General features: G+C 34.5%; 1 protein-coding gene and 2 pseudogenes across 1 annotated transcript; 2 read left to right on the top strand and 1 right to left on the bottom strand.

Annotated features, from left to right (window-relative positions):
- The first annotated feature begins 3,477 nt into the window (after nt 1–3,477).
- LOC103940862 lies at nt 3,478–4,681 on the top strand (annotated as a pseudogene).
- Nucleotides 4,682–7,419: 2,738 nt separating this feature from the next.
- LOC103945024 lies at nt 7,420–7,990 on the top strand (annotated as a pseudogene).
- A 4,333-nt stretch (nt 7,991–12,323) lies between these two features.
- On the bottom strand, nt 12,324–21,616 carry LOC108866860. Its single transcript, XM_048564352.1, has 9 exons — nt 21,592–21,616; nt 21,139–21,251; nt 21,008–21,097; nt 17,544–17,618; nt 15,618–15,720; nt 15,310–15,493; nt 14,927–15,009; nt 14,223–14,309; nt 12,324–13,568 (listed from the first exon to the last, which is right to left on the bottom strand). The coding sequence occupies exons 1-9, from the start codon at nt 21,614–21,616 to the stop codon at nt 13,540–13,542; spliced, it is 789 nt and encodes a 262-aa protein (XP_048420309.1). The 3' UTR covers nt 12,324–13,539.
- Nucleotides 21,617–21,885: the final 269 nt, after the last annotated feature.

The following is a 21,885-nucleotide window of genomic DNA, read 5'->3' on the forward strand; positions in this document are numbered from 1 at the left end:
GACCTCAACTTGTTTGGGCCATAGTGCAATTAACCTCAACTTTTGGGCTATTTTGCAAAAACTTAAACTTTTGGGGTCACTTTGTAAAAACACAAAAGTCCACTACTTCATGTAATTACAACTAGAACCCAAAAATTTCCACAAAAAATAAAACTTCATTAAAGGAGCAAAACAATTTGTCCTTTTAGTGATTTTGGACCTTTACGTAAAAACGTAAACTTTTGGGTCAAAATGCAAATACACAAAAGTATCAAAACTTTATATAATTGCACAAAAGCCCCACAAGGACCCTAATTGAGTAGGGTGGCTGATTTTGAAGCAAAGTAATAAAAAAAATTTTCAAAGTTTTTTGTAAGTGGGGTGTGTATAATGGAATAAATCATTACATACCTACCCACTAAAATTTCTTTAATTTTTTAAAATAAATATCTAATATATTTAAACATAAGAAATATTTCAAAACAAAAACTTTATGAAATAAATCAAAACTTTGAATCAAAACACCAAACCTTTTGTTCTTGGCAAGAACATATCAAGAACAATGAAGAACATTCATGAAAACCCATAAGAGCTCCATGAACATTCTTCACCCAAAAACATACCAAAACCACTCAAACTTAAGGGAAATAACATACAACCATACTAGGGTACATAGGGGTTCCAAAAGTCACTTTAAAACACTTTTAACAAGTCAAACAAGAACCCAAAATTCCACCATTTGGATTTGGCCGAATTTCCCCAAAAACATGGCACCAAATTTTAGCTCCAAAATTCATGCTCATATGAACTACATCTACAACATTTGAGATGGCAAATTTTCTAACAAAATTTACATTCAAAGAAGCAAGAATAAAGCTTGTAACAATTACAACATTCAAATCACAAACTATGAACTACAAAACCCAAAAGGATTCACCAACTACTAGACTTAGGTTCTTGATACCACTTGAAGGAAGATTTGTGAAAAACATGTTCATTTAAGCAACATCAATAGCATGCAATTAACAATTAAAGGCGGAATCATGCTTGTATGCACTTAAAAACAAAACATTTACCCATGAAATTCAAAGCCTAGTAGATAGGTGAACCAAGACTCAACTCAAAACAAAGTGAGTTGAGAAATCAATACCTTTTTAGATTCCTCTTTGCATAAGCAAAGGCTAATCACCCAAAGAGAGGGCCTTCATTCCTTGCATCTTAGATCCATGGATTTGGATGGATGAAAAAGTTTCTCCAAGTTCCCAAAATTGAGAACCTCTAATGATTCATCACCAAGGCATAATGAAGAAGAAATGAGTGACCTTGGAGGAGTTTGATTGCTAGATGATCCCTCCAAGGTGGCCTAAATTTTAGAGAGAAAGGAGAGCTTGTGTTCTCATCCTTTCCCCAAAAATTACCATATGTAAATTTTAGGCTATAAAGTCCTTTATATAGTCCCTTCAAATAAGTGACCTAATGGACCAAAAGCCCTATTCTTCTAACATGGCAAGCCTATAGGGTTTATTGGGCTTTCAAGCCCTTTGTTTATTCAAGTTGTCATACAACTTGAGTTAATGGGCTTGACATTCAAATCCCATTGGGCCTTGCGGCCCAAAACTAACCCGAGGTCTTTAACGAACTTATTCGTTTGATTAATTAACATATTAATTAATCCTAGCCTTAGATAAATAATTAAACCATTTAATTATTCTTACTCATCTCCGTTGTTTCTTCAAACTCTACCTTACTCAGTGAACGATCCATTAGGTTCCTTTTAGCGAGGCAGTGGACGATTAAAACTCTTTCTAATCGATTGTGAATTGAAACTTACTTTCAATTCTCCCGTTAGTGATAATACACTTTTAGGGCTTCCACAAACCATGGTTGACGCCTAGCAGCATGTCATGGTTACCCAAGCTAATCAGAAGAGGTGGAGAACCTATTCAGTTTTAGGATTACAAATGTAATACGGTCTTTCTCTAATACAATACTCTTGACCACATTGTTTGGTTTGATAGTTTATTCATGTCTACTATCCAATGTGAGTCTTGTGCTTATATGATTACCTTGAATGTGATTTGGAACACATTCCTAAATCTCATTCATACTTTGGCCAAAGATTCTTAATCATATCATAGAGTATTCTCCCTCAAACAGTTTGAAGGTTAGAGATCCCTTGTTGCGCATTCACTTGCCTCCATGGCTAAGTGGCTTAACCCCAACGATGCCATGGACACCCTCCTGATGGAGTGACTTTGACATAATCAAAGATTAAGGACCTAACCACAAGACAACTGTGATGCCTCAGGTCAAAAGACTAATTTGCATTATCCCAACCATGAGTTCTCATGTGACATGAATATGAGAACTCTTCGTTGATCGTGTTCAGTGAACTCATTCTCTATTGAGCACCTACGTACTTGTCTTGATGTCACACACACCAATGACTCGAGACTAGTCACTCTCCCTGAGAGAAGACATAGCACGTACTGATCTTAACGGACTGTCAATGCCCAATTGACAATCCTATGATCAGGAACGTTTAGGATGTGTCAACGAAAGAATGGTCTCATGAATCTAACTTCTTTAGATCGCATTCTTCCAATCACATATTCCTTGGACTTATCGTTTAAGCATATAACATTTATATGAGACGGCTCAAACAATAATCTTTGCCCTTTACATTTAAACTACATTAGTTTGAAATGTCCGTAAAGTATCATCATATGATTGGTTTTAGGGCACATTTCCAACAATGGCTATTATGCATGGATGTAAATTGGGGATTAGTAGGGGTTGGAATTCAATAATGGTTGAGTCTGACTCCTTGGAATCAATTTCTTGCCTAAAGGATTTGGCAAGGAAGGGCAGTTGGGAAGCTTTTCTTATTATTGCGAAATGCAACAATTTGGGGGGCGCCGGGGGAGGGGGGGAAAGGGGGTGGTTTTCAAGATTGCTGCTGGTTTTGGGTCCCAAGATCGACCAACTCGGCAGCGGACCTTTTGGCTTCGCGGTGTTGTAGAGAAGTATGTGATCATATTTGGGTCGATATACCCCCATCTCCTCTTGTTCATGTTTTGTGTAATGATGGCCTTCCCTGCCCCTACGAATTGTACTTGGTAGTGTGAGGATGGACGCTTTACCCATTAGGTGCGGCGTCTTGGTCTCCTGTAACCTCCTTGCACTACCTTTTTCTAGTATATGTAGTGGTTGTTTGCCTCTGTGTAGGCCTTTTTGTAAACTTTGGCATCTTTGCCCGGATAATGCTATATCCTGATCTCCAAAAAAAACTCCATAAGTGATCCACCACCCCTTCTTTTAACTCCTCACCCTATTAGTACCTCACTGACTGACACACACACACACACACACACACACACACACACACACACACACACACACACACACACACACACACACACACACTCTCTCTCTCTCTCTCTCTCTCTCTCTCTCTATTTTCTGCTTGTTTCTGGGAAAATTTAGAAGAAAAAGAAAATGGGTGTGGTGAGCGTTTCTACTTGCATTGCTTCTCTAATCATCTCACATATGTGGATGGCTGAAGCAAGAATCCCAGGAGTCCACACTGGTGGTGCATGGCAAGGCGCACATGCCACCTTCTACGGTGACTCCGACACCTTCGGAACCATGAGTACGTCATCAAAACCCTACATTTCCCCTTCAAACTCTTCACCATTTGCCTCAACTTTTCATTTTTCTTAATGTACACAATAATGCCACATTCCTTTAAAGTGTGGAGAAACTTTCATGCACTAAGAATGTCATTTTGTCAGTATCATAATCACGCACTGCATGCATTATGATTTTTACACGTAAGTTACATGATTAGGTTGAGATACTGTAGCGAAATCCAACAAAACCCATCAAAGATCTAAAACCAAGAACTTAATTAAGCTTAATTATCAATTAATTAACTAAGGGCTGGTTTGGTATTGCTGTGCTTTAAAAAAAAACTGCTTCTGCTGTGCTGTGAGAATAAGCAGCTGTGAAATAAAGCAGCAAAGTGTTTGGTAAACTTTTTTGTAAAAATGCTTTTGAAAAAAAACAAAGCAGTATTAGAGTGTTTGGTAAACTTTTATGTAAAACAGATGTGAAAAAAAAGCCGGTTTTTCAAAGCTGGGTTTTGCAGCTTCTTGTTTTTGGCTTTTTTCATCCAAAACTGTGAAAAAAAGCTGAAGCTGAGTGTTTACCAAACACAAAAACAACTCCCAACTTTTTTTTGATAGCAGCTTTTTTCAGAATCACCTCAGTACCAAATCAAGTCTAAAACACTTGAATTTTTCAGGTGGGGCTTGTGGATACAGAAATCTATACGGCCAAGGGTACGGAGTTAACACGGTGGCACGGAGTTCAACAATGGCCTCAGCTGCGGAGCCTGCTTTGAGCTCAAGTGTGCAGACGACCCTAGCTGGTGCCACTATGGAAGTCCATCTATTTTCATCACTGCCACTAACTTTTGCTTCCCAATTTTGCCCAAGCAAGCGACAATGGCGGATGGTGCAACCCTCCGAGGCCCCACTTCGACCTCGCCATGCTCATGTTCCTCAAGATTGCCGAGTACAGAGCTGGGATTGTCCCTGTTTCCTACTGGAGGTTAGTAAAGCTCCCATCTCTGTTTTTATGCTCTGTTTTTGTTCACTGTTTTTCTTGCTCTATTTTTAGGTTTGGTTATTTAGTTTAACAATTTGAAAGTAATAATCTTGGATTTGGAAGTATTGGAACTTTTTTTTTCACAAAAATGAATTATTATTTTTTTACCTCTCTGTAAAATGAGATTGTTCGGACAACAAATTGACCTAACTCAACTCAATAACATGTTACTTTTGAAAAACAATAGTGGTAACTTTTTAGCCCAATGAAATGTGATTTCCAAATTTTCTAATTAGACCATTTTTCTCTCTAATATAATTGTATTTGAATTGGTTGTGTGAGTGTTTCTTTTTTCCATTATTTTTTCCATTATTTAATTTATTTTCATATGAAACTAATTATACCTTTTTTTTTAATCAACTTTTTTTTTTCTTTAAAGCTTTTTTTGACCTTTCTCAATCTTGTGGGTCCAACTTGTGGTACAAGTGAGGTGGATTCTGGTCTGAGTTTTAATTGCTTTTGCAGAATGTGTATGGTTGTATCGACCAAAATTCTATGGTATTTCAAAGTATACAATATTTCGAACTTCTTAAATATTAAAAGTTAAAAAATTCGAAATATCACGTATTTGGTAGCAACCATAGAAAATCCAATCAATATATTTAATGACCATGTGGAAAGAGCTCACTTGAAATTGACTTGTTGCCCTAAATTCTTGATATTTCTTATGGTAGTTGATGGGTTAGTTAATTTCGGTTCTTTCGAAAGTTTGGATTTTGCCCAATTGGTCCCAAATGCTGAAAGCAAAAACCTTAGTTTTAACATATGCAATCCTTTTGCCTCACTCTTGGCCTTTTGTTATCCACTAGATGAGCATTCGCGTTCTAGGCGTGCAATGCATCACTACATAAGGATAAAACTAATTGTCCAAATTTAGTGAAGAAGTGTAAATTGTGATGCAAATGTTGGTTAGGTCTGTCAGTCGGTGTTGTGTGTTCGACTCCTTATTCAAGTTTGGGTCGAGTTTGATCCTCTTTTCCTGGACTCATAGCTTAGAATACTTATAAAAGTAACAGAAGACAGGGGACATGCTAATGACACTCTATCAAAGTGCGACTCTATAGTTAATTCTTGTGTCAATAAACAATTTGTCGTTTTACAGTGTAACATTAATTTTCGTATTAATAGTATAAAATATTGTGAAAACAAATATGAGATAACATAAAATCCACAAAAAGTTTTACTATTGAGAAAATCTCTTCAGCATTTCTCGAGAGTAGAGTTGCTAAATTTGACTTATAGTTCACTAAACTTGCATTTAGCGACCAAACTAGGCTTTTTTCCTTGGATTATGGTCTTTGGTCTACGGCAAGATCTGCACCGTACGTACTTTTTGACCAGTAAATCATACAATCACACAGTACGATGCGCATGTAGTTCACAGTTCCCTACGTAAAAAATCAAAGACCCAAAGAACAGTCCCCAAAATTCCGGGACTCGTCGGTCAATGTGAAAAGACGGAAAAAGATTCTCTCATGATATCTTTCGTTAAGATCATCGGATCAAGTAATTTGAATTTTTTAAATTTCATCTAATAAATCATCTATTTTGATCTCTTAAAAAGCGTAATATTTTTTTATCGTGAAATGAAATTTAAAAAGCTCGAATCATTTGATTATGGGATCTTGATTATTCGGAGAGGCTCTTTTTCTTGAAAAGACCAATTTAGTGTTCAATTTGATTGGCTCATTTAATCTTGCCCGCCGTAAAACACGGTCCGCGATCCACGTTGGCACAAACCAAGTCAAAATTTCGAACATGCCCTCGTTCTTGTGCATTCACCATGCAATGGTTTTTGTCGGATCCGGCTTCTCTGCCATTCCAGTTCTTATACATTTTTCTCTCCTTTTATTTTGTACGGTTGCGGTTCAACATTGTATATTGATTTTTTATAGAGATAATAAGACAAAAAATAATAGTAATATAAAATATTGATATTGCTTAATCGTGATTGCACAAATAAAAGAAGATGAGAGTATATGAGAATTGGGAGGGCAGAGAGGCCAGATCCATCATTGTCATTATCTTTTTCATTCTTTGTATGTCTTTTCTACTATTCATGATAGTTGAAACTTATACCGATAACTATAAAATTTCCTTGCCATATAGGACTACTCAAACACACAATTTACTTACCATATTTAAGTTTGTTGAATGTGGAATGGTACGGATCCTCTCAATCGGATCTTTGCACTCTGCCTTCTTGCATCTCTCTCATTCTGCAATGTTGCAAGATAATCGGACACATGTATACTTTCTACCTCATCCTCTAGTGACCAACTTTGAAAAAAAATCAACTAAATAAAATATCGTTTAACTATTTAATTAACGTTGTCGAAATTTCAGCATTTAACTGAAAAACATGGTTCATTTATTTATTGGATAACAATTAGATGACAAAACAAGTATGAATTACTTTGATTTTTGGCGAAGTTAGACTTTAAAAGGTGACACAGAAATAGATAATTCAGATTATTGTACAACATTAAGATAAGAAAAAAAAAAAAGAAAGAAATTTCGATAACTGGCAACACCAGGCTTTACGGAGGTAGTGCCAATCTCCAACTGCAAGTGCAAGTCCAATAAGGGAGGATCATTTCGAAACTTGACATTAATAATCCCCTTTAGTGTTTTGCCATATTTCTTTCTTTGTTCGTCAAGAAAGGAAATGAAAGAAATTTCGTTAAGTACAATAACAAACTCTTATTTGCAAGTTTCATATGCTACTCTGCTAAGAGCTACTGATGGATTATCTGAGGCTAATTTTTGATTGGTGCTGGAAGTTTTGGGGTTGTGTACAAGGGAGTTGTCGATGTTGATGATAGAGCTCAATTGGTTGCCGCCGTAAAGGTGTTTAACTTGTTACGCCATTGAGCAGCAAAGTGTTTTATATCTGGATGTGAGGTTTTGAGAAATATCAAGCATCGAAATCTCGTCAAGATTATAACTGTATATTCAAGTGTTGATTCTCTTGGTAATGATTTCAAGGCTTTGGTTTATGAGTACATGGAAAAGGAAGCTTAGAGAAGTGGCTGCATCCACCGACTGATATTGCAAGAAGCAAGAGAGGCACCCAAGAGTTTAAATCTTTTGCAAAGGCTCAACATTGCCATTGATGTTGCTTGTGCTCTTGATTAGTCTATTATCTTCATAATCACTGTGAAACATTAATAGTTCATTGTGATCTGAAGCCAAGTACTGTTCTATTGGACAACATGTCGACTAGACATGTTTCTGACTTTGATTAGCAAGGTTTCTCTCACAACTGACCAGTATAAAAGCTTCAACAAATCAAACAAGTTCTGCTGGACTAACAGAACACTTGGTTATGTGGTTTTAGGTAAATATTCACATCCTCTCCACAATATCCCTTTTTTTTTTATATAAATTTTGCATAATTCAACTATTTTGTTCTCAGTTTGCTAACAACATTTTCTGATGTTTGAATGGCAGAGTGTGGTATGGGGAGTGAGGTGCTTATAACTGGATATGTCTACAGTTTTGAAATCCTCTTGCTAGAGATATTTACATAGAAGAGATCCATTAACAACGTGTTTAATGGGGACTTAAACCTTCATGTTACAACTTTCAATCAATGCTCATGAGTCTTGAGCCCCCATGAAGTTTAAAAATTAAGAAGACTTGATCTCACTAGTAATTGTCATAATTTTTAGAACGGTTGCATCCACAACAAGCTTTCTTGCAATGATACTTTAGGAGAACTATGAGAAAATCATCAATCTCACCGTCCAGCCCTCAGAAAACTTACAAACTTCAAAATTTCCATTCATAGATAGGGTTGCCCTTCTACCATTGTGACGTATAATGTGACCTAAATATAGGGTTCCATGTATTTGTTTTTTTCATTTTGGATGGTTGCCAAATGTTTCCAGTCAGCTTCTAGAATCAAGGTGCTTTAATGGTCTTGGTCCTTGGCGCACCGAAAGTGCTAGACAATAGGTCCAATAGCGGAAGTAAGCTAGTGAAGTCGTCTAAAAAAGCCAAAGTTATTATCATTTACTTGGACTTATTCCTTCACATATTTGAATTTTCAAGAATCAGAAACTACGATATAGGAAGTGAGGCGTTAATAATTGGATATATCTACGGTTTTAGAATTCTCTTGCTAGAGATGTTTACAGAGAAGAGACCCACTGATAACGTGTTTAATGGAGACTTAAACCTTCATGTTACAATTTTCAATCAATGCTCGAGTCTTGAGCCCCTATGAAATTTAAAAATTAAGAAAACTTGATCTCACTAGTAATTGTTACAATTTTAAAAGAAAAACTAATTAAAATGATTTGAAAACTTTAAATATTTACAAAAAATTATATAATAATTTTATTTAATGATTACGACAAAACTCAACATAAAACCAATCCAATCAAAATGGTCCAAACAATGAATTTTCAATTTTGCCCCTTACGGCATGCCGTTCCCCGTTTAATGTCTCTCTCTCTCTCCCTTTCTCGATCCTCCATCTTTTCTCCGCTAGTGCTTTTATTTCCAATTCAATTTCACTTCCTCCATTTTTGCAATTCACGGTTTCTTTATTTTGTTATTGAATTTCTCCAATCGAATTAATGATGATGGTGAAGACTCCGGCAGCCGGAAGCTGGAGCTGCTAGGCTTGGAGGGCAAATGACAAACGAGGAGGTCAAGAGCTTGAACAGACGGTCAGAGCTGTTTCTTCACGCTTTTGCTTTTCAATTTGTTTGGTGCTTCATTTGGAACCTCCTTTTTAATATGAGGGATGAGTTTTTATTATCTAATTATCTCTTAAAATCTCTTTTAATTACTTTTCCAGTACATATACATCTTAAATAGTGTATCGCAATCATCCAATTTCCATATGGTTTGACCTCTTTTCATTGTTAACAAATATGTTTATTCTTTTTAGTTCAAAGCTTTCAACCCCTTCAGACTTTGGTCTTGGATCAGCAGAAATTTGATCACAAATCTATTTGCCTTACGGTCACAGTGATAAGTTAGAAAAGTTATTTATCTTCTGGTTACTTGTTATCAGCTTTACATTGCCAACTTAGAATATAGCTTTTCTTAGCACTACAATAATTTTGTGTCCTATAATATTTAGTGTTTTATTAAGAAATTTTTGTGCATGCATTTTTTGAAATGTTTAAGACTCACAAAAATTGACAATAAAGTTATGGTATCTTATCTAGCATTTCAGGATTTTTAATTGTAATATATGTTAACAGGAAGTAAATTTAATTAGAACAAACAATTGTGCTTCATTGGGCCGAGCCACTAGACATAGCATCTTAGTTTCGTTACGTTCTTTATACTTTCAATTTTTATCACGTTCTTTATACTTTCAATTTTCGTCACTTTCTTTATACTAATGCTAGTTTTAGCTCATAAAAGTTGGAAAACTTTGTTCAGTTTTAAAAATAGCGATAATAACATTGTTCAATTTAAGAAATAGTCAGTGTTCAGTTTAAAAAAGCAGATATTGGTATTTTCGTAACTTGTGTTACTAATGCTCCAAGAAGTGCATCTGACATTGTTCTCATTGAACCAAACTTGAAAAAACAGATATTGGTTTTGTCACAGCTTATGCTACTAATGCCCCCAAGAAGTGCTTCGGATATGTTCTCACTGAAACTACAGCAAAATAATCCACATTATTTTTGAAATTGAACCCAAATAACCCACACTATTTTTGAAACAGTTCCAAACTAACTCATACTATTTCTAGAACCACAACAAAATAACCCACACTATTTCTGGAAATGAACAAAATAAACAATGTTTTTGAAACATACTATTTCTGAAACTGAACCGAAATAACCCAATTTCTGAAATTACAGCAAGATGACACATACTATTTTTGAAAACTAAACCAAAATAACACACTATTTCTGGAAAGAAAAAAAACACTATTTTTAAACTACAACAAAATAACCTACACTATTTATGAAACTGAATGAAACAAACTCACACTATTTATGAAAATGAACAAAATAAACACTATTTCTAAAACTACAACAAAATAACGAACATTTTTCTTGAAACTAAACCAAGTAACTCATAATATTTCTAGAATTATAGCAAAATTACCCACACTATTTTTTGAAGTGAACAAAATAAACACTATTTCTGGAACTACAACAAAATAACCCACTATTTATGAAACTAAACCAAAAGAACTCACACTATTTCTAGAACTTCAGTAAAATTACACATTATTTCTGAAACTGAACCAAAATGACTCACTCTATTTCTGAAACGAAACCAAAATAATTCAGACTATTTATGAAACTACACCAAAATAACCCACATTATTTATGAAACTGAACCAAAATAAGTCACTATTTCTGGAACTACAACAAAATTACACACTATTTCTGAAATTAAACAAAAGGGTCATTTTCCATAGAAGGTAACCAAATTCAAGGGAGTATTCCATCCGATATTGGCAAAAGTTTTCCTAATCTCGAAATCTTCAACTTCGGCATCAACCAACTTACTGGGTCCATACCTCCCTCAATATTCAATTTCACAAGTGTTTGCCTCTTTGACGTTGGGAGTAACAACCTAATCGGACAGGTACCGAATCTCCAAAAGCTTCACAACCTCCTGCGTTTCAACATTCAATATAATAATATTGGAAGCGGTAAAGATGGTGACTTAAGTTTTCTCTCGGACTTGACCAATGCCACCCAGTTACAATGGCTGATTATTGACGACAACAATTTTGGAGGGACATTGCCCATGTCAATATCCAATCTCTCAACCAAACTTGAAATGTTTTGGGTTTCCAATAACCAAATATATGGAAGCATCCCATCTGGGATAGGGAATCTGGTGAGCTTGAAAACGTTGTATTTGGAGAATAATAGCTTCACAGGTAACATCCACTCTGACATGGGTAAGCTTTCAAACCTTGGAATATTAGATATTTCTAATAACAAATTATCAGGAAATATTCCGTCTTCCCTAAGAAATTTAACCAAGTTATTCCATCTTGGGTTGGATATAAATCATCTTGAGGGCAGCATTCCTCCAAGCCTAGGGGAATGCCATGGGTTGCAATCGTTGTATCTTTCTTACAACCTTCTTAATGGCACAATACCCAAACAAGTTTTTAGACTCTCCTCCCTATCTATTTCTTTGGCCTTGTCTCATAACCTCTTCACAGGTTCCCTTCCCCCGGAGGTTGGGAATTTCCATAGTCTAAGTGAACTGGATCTTTCTGATAACATGTTATCTGGAGAACTCCCCAGTAGCCTTGGTGGTTGTGAGAGTTTAGAAGTCCTGCATTTGCAAGGGAACTTCTTCAATGGGTCCATTCCTTTGTCTATGAGTTCAGTGAGAGGGATTCAAGATCTAGACCTTTCTCGCAATACTTTTTCTGGTGAAATTCCACATTTTTTAGAAGGCTTTAGAATCCTGAATAATCTGAACTTATCGTTCAATCAATTTTGGGGAGTGGTACCAACTGAAGGTGTTTTCAAAAATACGAGTGCTATTTCAGTTGTTGGCAACACTAATCTGTGCAGCCCTGTTGCTAATTTAAAGCTTCCCAAGTGCAAGTCTAAAGAGACCAAGAAACAAAGATTGTCTCGTCGCTTGAAACTAATACTCCCTTTAGTGTTTGGACTTACTCTTCTAGGAATAGCCATGGTGTTCTCCTATTTCTTTCTTTGTTCGTCAGGGAAGAAAAGGAAAGAAATTTCATTGAGCACTTTGGGGAACACTATTTTGCAAGTGTCATATGCTACTCTACTCAAAGTCACGATAATGTGACTTATAGTTGTGTCACTCGCCTTTTAACTTATTGCCCTATCTTTTACGCACTCCGATTAATATCGTCCACTAATTGTTAGTATTTAATGAATCTCATCAAAAATTGTCACCCAAAATATTAATTATCAAAGCAAATAAACTTGATTGAGTTACAAATTTGTCATGGTTAGGAGAAAAAACAATTTTGTTCATAATTTTCATGTCTTCCAAGTGAACATGGGGCTATAAGTGAAGTTCCAAAGGATACGGTGGTGTAATTTGGTCCATATATTGTCTCCTCCAATTTGCATGCATGCTGTAGGTGACTGACTACCAAATAATTCTCGTTACCAAGCAAATTAAATACCATTAAGAGCGTAAAAACCCTCTAATTATTACCTCTCTATTTTGCTTTTGCAATTAGGAAATTTTCCCCTTTTGCGTACAATATCATAGGAATATTCTTGTTCTCCACACTCAAATGATGGTGATGTTCATTACTTTATTTATCACCGTTATATGAGTTTAATACTTTAGATAAATACAAATCTCAAAATTTAAACTCACCCAATGGTAATAAATAAAATGGCAAACATTAACACTCTGTGGTGGTTGGTCTGTAGCAAGCTTTTTATAGAAAAGAAGAATCTGGGTACTTTGGCCGTTTTGCAGAAGAAAAAGAAAGAGGCATTTGATGTTCGGACAGACAGCGATGGTGCTAGCTCCACCTGCTTCTTGGTGTATTTTAGATGAAGAAAAGGAAAAAAAAGAAAAAAAAAGAAAAAGAAAAGAAAAAAAGAGAGGGCTAATTTGCACCCCTTGGATATTATGATGCCAATTTGCTTGATTGAGAAACTTGTGGCTTTTCTAATGGAGATTGCGTAAAGGTGCAAACAATTTGTTAGTGGTTGTGCAAAATAGGTTTCACTAGAAGTGATGCCAACGCATTGCTGCGGGATGTGAATGTACATAGATATTAACAACTAAAAAATTATTAAAATAGATTGAGCATAATTTATACATATAAAACTTTGGAGCAACGTAACATTGTGTAACACAAACAAATGTAATGAGAAATGAAGAGTAACTGAAATTGGAGACATACCTGGGGTTCAGAATTTGGATAATGTATTTTGATCATCTTAGTTTGATTAATACCAGAAAAGCTAAGTTTGTTGTAATTTAATACAACAAAGATGGAAATTAGTGTCTCATCGAATAAAATGTATTTAGTGATAGCGTTATATAAGAGTGAGAAAAGTTATGCAAATCATATTATCGTGAAATAGCAGCGAATTTGCTAACAATATAATTTTAAGACGGATCAGATTTATCAAGATTGGTAATCTCAATTTTCATTATCGGAGAAAAAATCATCATTTCCGTCTTCTCTTCGGATGAATTAGTTGTTACCAATTTACACACTTTCTTCTTCTAATATATTCTGAATGCATGGCCAAGTATCTGTTTGTTCATTGATACGTTGAAGACAAAAATTCGAAAGTATAAATAGGCATGCTTTCACTAAAGATATACTCTCCGTATTTTCTAAATCTGTGAAAAAATATATTAGATTAAAATATGTGGAGCGGGTATATCTCTAGTGGAAACGTCTAGTATTATACTCTTGGATGTTCGATCTAACCTTTCAGTGTGCAAGCAAATAATCTGTCATGTATTTAGATCATGTGAAAAGAAGATAGTTTGGATATATATTAGTGATAGCTAATTCCTCCGAAGAGAGAGCTTAGTAAAAATTGTAATTAAATGTAAAACATGAGTACAATAAAGTTAATAAAGCGTTAATTAATTTTACATACCTTTCAATGTTTGTACCTTCATTTCTTTAAAACGTATTTGTTGAAGGTGTAACTTTGGTGCTGAATTAGCTATTTTTGTTTCATTTCCTAAAATTGCAAAACAAAGAAGTAATGAAGATTATAAAAAAAAAAAAAATTCAGGAAAACTAATTTTGAAATAAGTTGTGAGATTGCATAAAAATATAAGTATAGGATGGATTAAGTTGGGAATAGACATAAAATTGAGCAAAACATTTAAATAGGCTTTAGCAAACAATGCGTTGAGCGATATGTGAGGCAATCCATTCCAAGGACTCCATTTTATTGTGTTTGACAAACATATCCATTACCACCCATCATTATCTATTTTGCCAAACACAAAAGAGAAAGCATATTAGTACGAGTGAGCCTAATCTTCTTGGTACGGGTACTATAAAGCCCAAACAAATGAAAAATTAAGATTAATAGCGGCTTGGATAAAAAGAATTGAGAATTAATAGGAATTGAACCCTATTTTTTCTTGCACTTTAGCACTATTTATTGTGCATGTAATGAAAAATTATTTTGTTGCCAACTTCGAATTTGAGCAATGATTGGTTTAATAAATTTCAGCCGATTGTTTCCCTACGGCATGCAAATCTTTCTTATGGAAAAAAATACAATTTAATCAAATCATAAATGTACAATGATTTATATTAGTGTTGTCAAGAGTACTATTTATATACCTGCATAGCTAAGAGAATTGGTTTGGCGTTCATCTACGACAATAAAGATGTTGTATGCTAGCTTAGCACCGCAGCAATTTTCTCTGCAATAAGAAGACAATAACATTGAGAATAGCATTAAGGAGGCTTGGATAATGGTTATATGACTGAATAATTATGTTTCCAACTGTCACTTTTTGCTTGTGCTATGGACACTGAGTGCAAACTGTAAAGATCAACATCACCCACAATTTTCTTCTGAATGAAAGAATCTAACCAAGCTTGCAAGCTCCATATTTAAAAGTACTGCATATTCGATAGAAGTTACCTGTGGAATACCCATCAATCATACTATGATAAAACTCCACAACAGCATGAGAGAGAGAGAGAGAGAGAATGCATACTTCTGCTGACACTTCGCCCAAGGTTGTTGTCCTGCTTTAGTGGGTATTAAATTAAGATGCATCAGGGAAAAAGCTCGCAAGTTTGTCTCATTCCCCCTTGCTGGAACAGAGAACATTTCCACACAATTTCTAATAAATTCTTCACTCAGCAGTAGATCATCTCTCTCGTTTTCAGGTGCCTCAGCTGCAGTTTAAGTGAGTGAGTGAGTGAGTGAGAGAGAGAGAGAGAGAGAGAGAGAGAGAGAGAGAGAGGCAAGAAAACACAAAAAAGCCATCCAACATCAAAAGCACACAATAATATCTCTTACCCACTATATCAGGCAAGGATGATTTGCATACTGGTCCGTTTAAACTTATACAATAGTTCTCCCAGTCAAATTTGCTTAAGTAATCCAAAAATCTATAAAGGACCTATAGAAATGAAAAGTAATTAAGTTCTTAAACTTATATATGAGCAATGATTGGTGTAATAAATTTCAGCCAATTGTTTCCCTACGGCATGCAAATCTTTCTTATGGAAAAAAAATACAATTTAATCAAATCATAAACGAAATCAAACGAAAAAACGAAATCAAACGAAAGAACCAGATGTAAAACACGAAGAAATAGAAAAAAACGCTGAGCAAAATAGGTGAAGAGCCGAACTTTACAACAATCAATTAAAAAAATTTCTTCCTAACCAAACAGAAAATAAAGCAACGCATGAACAAACACACCTGAAACAGAGCGATTCGTTCGTGGAAAACAGCGAGAAAAACATGCCAAACACCCTTCCACACAATCCGATTGGAATCAAAACCGAAAGACAAACGGAGAAATAGAGAGAAACGGAAAGACAGAGAGAAGAAAAGAAAGAGGAAAGTGAAAAATGGAAGATGCTGGAAGCATCTTCCCACACAAAACGCACGCACGGGAACAAAAATGAGAGAGGGGCAAAGTGGCCAATTCATCATACAAACCCACTAAAGCCTAAAACACATGAAGAGAATAAGGGGTAAAACCGGATGGGCACTGTTAATGAACAGTACCCATCCGCTGAGTTTTAGTAGATGTAAATATTTAAGAAAAGGGCAAATTTTTGAAATGTCGAATAAATTTGTACATATTTTTCATTTTGTCATATAAACTAAAATTTTAAGCAATTTGCTATACCAATTTTCTGAAATCATTAATTTGTCATCTCATCCTAACTCTGTTAAGTTTTTCAGCCAAGGTAAGTCATGTGTGAGGCACATGACTTGTTTATAGGGTTATTTCTGTCATTTTAACACCCCACTTCCTTCTATTAAGTTGCATTCGATCAAAATAATTATAAAGTTTCTAAAGCCACAAAAAGGGACTGATATACGATACGTGATCTGAGAGTTTTAGTTCAAAAAGGAGAACAATGATGCTTGTGTGTGTTTCGAATTGAAGACAGCTCAATAATATAGTCACTGGGAGCCCTCCAATCTATGGTAAAGTTGGATGAAATTATTTATTATGGCTATCTATGACAATGATAAATTTGATTCTTCTAGTTGTAGCTAGTCCCATTTTCTATGTTTGTTTGCTTTCTTATTTGATGGAATGGCGTTTCACTTTCAGATTGAATGGTTTTTAATTTGGTTCTTTGTTTAGTTTGAACTAGAAAAATTGCCCACGCACCGCTTAAGGTTTTGAAACCGTAATACAGGACATATTATGAATATTTTCGACATAAAGACGCAAATTATTTAGATTTAGTTCACTTCACATCAACATACTGTGCATAATGAAGAGAGCGTATATTTGAAAGTTTGAATTAATGAAACATGCAACAACGAACTATACTGTTTTTATCCCCCAGTCCTATAAAACAGAAGCATAAATGGAAAGGATGGTTCCCAAACTTTGTTTCAATTTAAGTTTTATGTCTTTTCACTTCCCCTATACAATCTAATTTCAGCTGTCCTACTCTGTCCTACATCACATAACAAAAGGAAGGTTACCTAAGAATTCATGCATTCATCTTCTAAACATGCAACAGAAAAGCATTCATGCACAAAAAAAGGGTACATTGGAAATAAATAGATCAACTTAAGTGCTAACAGCCAATCAACAAATTGAACATAATTTGAAGCTTTAGTAAAATGAGTTAAGAAAAAGGAAGCTTGGTTTCCGCATGAAAGAAAAGATCCGCTTGAAATGGTAATCTTTCAAGATGTTTTCTGGTATTTATGCGAATTCTGAAATGATATAAATGTAAAAGTTACCTCAAGAGCTTTTTCAACGTTGGTTTCTGTAATCACTCCTACTGCAGCATTTGCAGCCAATATCACGAGAATAACCTGTGCCCCATCAATTTCAAACAATAAATCTTTATTAAGTGTCTAGGACCGAGTTGTATCCCACATGCTTAATCAACAACAAACATAGAAAACAGTTATCATATATCATAAAATTCCTAGTCTTAACTTGTAAAGTTTCAAGTGCTCAACAAATTTCGAACAATGTATGTTTCAATACTTAGAAAAAAAGACATGCATCAAAGACTTTTAGGTGGAAAAAATATGCATTGGCTGAAATAGAGATAATTAGGATTTAAAATGTTAAAAATTTTCTTTTTGGCTCACTAATTAGATGCAAAAGTGAGATTGTATGAACAATTTTACACCCGGAAACATGAACTACCCAGAATCACAAGTAATCTAACAATGAGAAAGTATATAAGACAAAACACTAACAGAAGGCTAAAACACTCTTTTAATTGATCTAACAATAGGTTAATAGGATTAACTAAACCATTTGAGACTGCAACAATGAGAAAGTCTGGAGATTAAAGTTCTTGTTGAATATCCTTGAAAAACATACTAAATATGTTCAGGAAAATATAGAAACTTATGATGCTATCCAATTCCATCATCCGGGATAGCACATATTTACCTGGAATCCAACCTTAAGCCAACATTTTTCTATCTATAGCATCCATCAAACCTAACACATTTCTCAGTAGGGGCACATGAACAATCATAATTGAGATTTCATAAGTTTATTTTTTTTGTTAAACAAGGCTTGACAACCACCTTAAACAAGGCTTGACAACCACTTGAATTAGCTTAATTAGGTCCCTTCTGTTCTGCTTTCATCTCTTTTGTCATCACATTGAAATGCAATTTGTGTCAAAGATTCCAACATAGCTATTGCATCAACGGTTGTTCTACCACACCAAGCTCTTCATATCTAATTTATTCACATATAGATATTGTGGGAAAAATCAGAATAAACTTACTCAACAAAGAGTTAGCCTGATTAGGGTTGGCATGAATGCTTACACATTTCTACTTGTGGCTACACTGCCATGTGCCAAGCCAATGGCATGCTCTCACCCTATTATTTTTTCAAATCACATGAAATTAATTGATGTATTATCTCACTAAATTAATTATATGAGCAACATAAAGTACAAACACATGTCTCTCTTTTTCTACTACAATCCACATAACTTGGGATTTCCAGTTGAAGAAGATTAATTGCATAAAGAAATAAAAAAGAAATTATGTTACTTTTGTTTTTCGTCCATCAAGAAGAGGAGAGGAAATATTATTTTATTTTTTTTGATTATTTGAAGGAGAACTGATGTAGGAAGAAACGTTTTAACGAAAATGGCTTGAACCAAGAGTATTTTAATAAAAAAACCACCCTTACATTTACAAGGACATAAACCTGGTGTATAATTATAACAAATAGTAAACACAATCATGTATGAATTATAGTTTTCACCATTCACCATATCCTTTTTTCTGTCTTCTACTATAGATAATGAGGGAGGAGCTCGAGTTTCTAAGAGTAAATGTGAATGCTTTCAACTAATTGAGTTACAAGTCTTTGTTATTTTAGCCATATTTAAAAGGACGAATTAGTTAAATCCGGGATATATGCATACTACTAGGATGTCTAGATGCTTATGTTGTCAAATTGTCAAATGGTACCATTATTGATCGTATATATATTTTTTTATCAGGGTATGTCATTCTAATCCTCCTTATAATAAGGATGCACTATTTATGAAATTGGACCAATAAGTAGACACTATTTATGAAACTAGACCCAAAAAGAGACACTATTTATGAAACTATACCAATTGCTTTACACTATTTATGAAACTGGACCAAGAACTAGACACTATTTAAGAAACTGGATCAAGAACTAGCCACTATTTATGAAAGTGGACAAAAAACTAAGCACTATTTATGAACTGGACCAAGAACTAGGGCACTATTTATGAAAGTGAACCAAGAATTAGGCACTATTTATGAAACTAGACCAATAAGGAGGCACTATTTATGAAACCAAATCAAGGACGAGACACTATTTCTAAAACTAAACCAATAAGTGGAAACTCTTTATGAAACTAGACCAAGAAATAAACGTTATTTATGGAACTAGACCAAGAAAGAGACTATTTATGAAACTGTACCAATTATTATACACTATTTATGAAACTTGACAAAGAACTAGGCATTATTTATGAAACTGGACCAAGAACTAGGCCACTATTTATGAAAGTGGAACAAGAACTAGGCCACTATTTATGAAAGTGGACTAAGAACTAGGCTACTATTTTACAGTAGTTACAAAAATAGTGTAGATTATTTTGGTTCAGATTCATAAATAGTGTGGTTATTTTGTTGTAGTTCCAGAAACAATGTTTTTTTGTTCTATTCCAGAAATATTGTGAGTTATTTTGGTTCAGTTTTTTGAAATAGTGTGTAATTTTGTTGTAGTTCTAAAAATAGTGTGGGTTATTTTAGCTCAGTTTCACAATTTTGGTTCAATTTTCATATCAATGCCCCCTTGGTTGACATGATTTCGTGTACTAGATTAAAGATCCATTATGTGCATAAATGTACGCAGAAGCACAGGAAATTCAAGAATCAGAATAATTTCAATATTTATTTTATGTGGATGAAGAGAAAATACTTTTTGGTAGGTTACTACATGGGGGGTTTGTACTAGTGCCCATGTTTAGAATTAGAAAATAGACAACGGATTTTGTCTATTTCTTGATTCACCTTTGCAAACTAAACTAGGGGTCGCTCACAGGCTCAAAAATCAAGTACAAGAAAACTTCAGGAACTAGACACAAATTTCTCCAAAATTTTCCACCAATAACAAATTTACGCCATCGTAATTTTCAAGTAGAACGCACAATGGTTTAGTGAACCTTTCAAACACCTAACGATATAAGAACAAGCTCATCAATGTATCAATACACATGCTATATAGGAAAAAGGAAGATATAAGAGAGTTTGCATATTCAAGATGAAATATGAACAAAGACAAAGAACTTGACATTAAAAAAAAAAAAAAAAAAAAAAAAAAAAAAAAAACTGATTAACTTTCAATGTCTACCGATATTTTGTTCCCTATTAATATGAGGCGGTGTAAAAGATCTTCAACCTAATCAAAATTTCATACCCACATGAATGGTTGGTGACTCTTTAGTCAACCAACATGTTCTACAAAAATGTATAAAATGGGTTTTCACATTTCGACTCCAAGAGATCGATTTCTCTCTTAAACCTAATGAATTGCCTAAATGGCTCAATGATATACACAACTGTGCACCTGAACATGAAACTCCACACGATGCAATTTGCAAACAAACAATGTCAACACGAAAACATTGACAATTAAATTAACAATCGGCTTGACCACCAATAATCAATTTACTTACAGGCACACTCTGAAACGCTTCATCAATCTCTTCTTTTGTGAGAGGCTTCTTCTCGAGAAAAGACCGTTTGTAAACAACAAGAGAGAGCCCCTAACTTTCGGGTGTGAAAGGAATTTCACAGCATTTTGCACTTGTTCCTCCCTCATTGGTTCGGAATTCACAAACACCGGCAGTGTAGAACTTTCCTTAGCGGGCTCTGCCCGATCATCTTGCTGACCCACAATTATGAGTTGAGCAAGCCCTGCTGCTCAAGTTAACAACCACTATTATTATTTTCACATAAATTAGACTGCAGTTAATTTTGCAGAAATTGTGGTTTCTTTCATAGGCCATCAATTCATTCAATCAATTCCACCAGTAACTAAATTTCCCTAAGCAAATTTTCAGTAAATTAACAAAAAGAAAACAATAATTTACATAACTAAAATAATATTCAAATTGTTCATTAAATTTGCAATTGCATACTTCCTCGGCAACTATATGGACAATAAATAATAAAATTAAAGTAAAAAATGAAACAAAATTTAAGGAAATAAAAGAGAGAAAGAGAAACACAGAGAGAGAGAGAGAGAGAGAGATGGCACCTGGGTTCTGCTCTTTGTCCTTCATGATGTTCCTATGTCCAACAGAATCACTCAGCAGAGAGAAAAAAAATACAAGAAAAAGTGAAAAAAAATGAAAAAATAATCAACAAAAATCGAATAAAAGCTTCTAATTTAAGGAAATTAGCCATCAGCAGCATCTCAGCCGGCCTCCTATTAATCTCAAATAAGAACATAGTCCTTCATACAAATCTCGGTTAATTTGATTCTATAAAGCAAAATCCAGATAAGAGTTGCACATAAAAGCAAAAATTCATCGAATCCAAATCAGCAACG

This window comes from the organism of the source record quoted next, unplaced genomic scaffold (assembly GCF_019419815.1).
Source record: "Pyrus x bretschneideri cultivar Hongxiangsu unplaced genomic scaffold, Pyrus_bretschneideri_v1 Contig39, whole genome shotgun sequence".
Taxonomy (NCBI): Eukaryota; Viridiplantae; Streptophyta; class Magnoliopsida; order Rosales; family Rosaceae; genus Pyrus; species Pyrus x bretschneideri.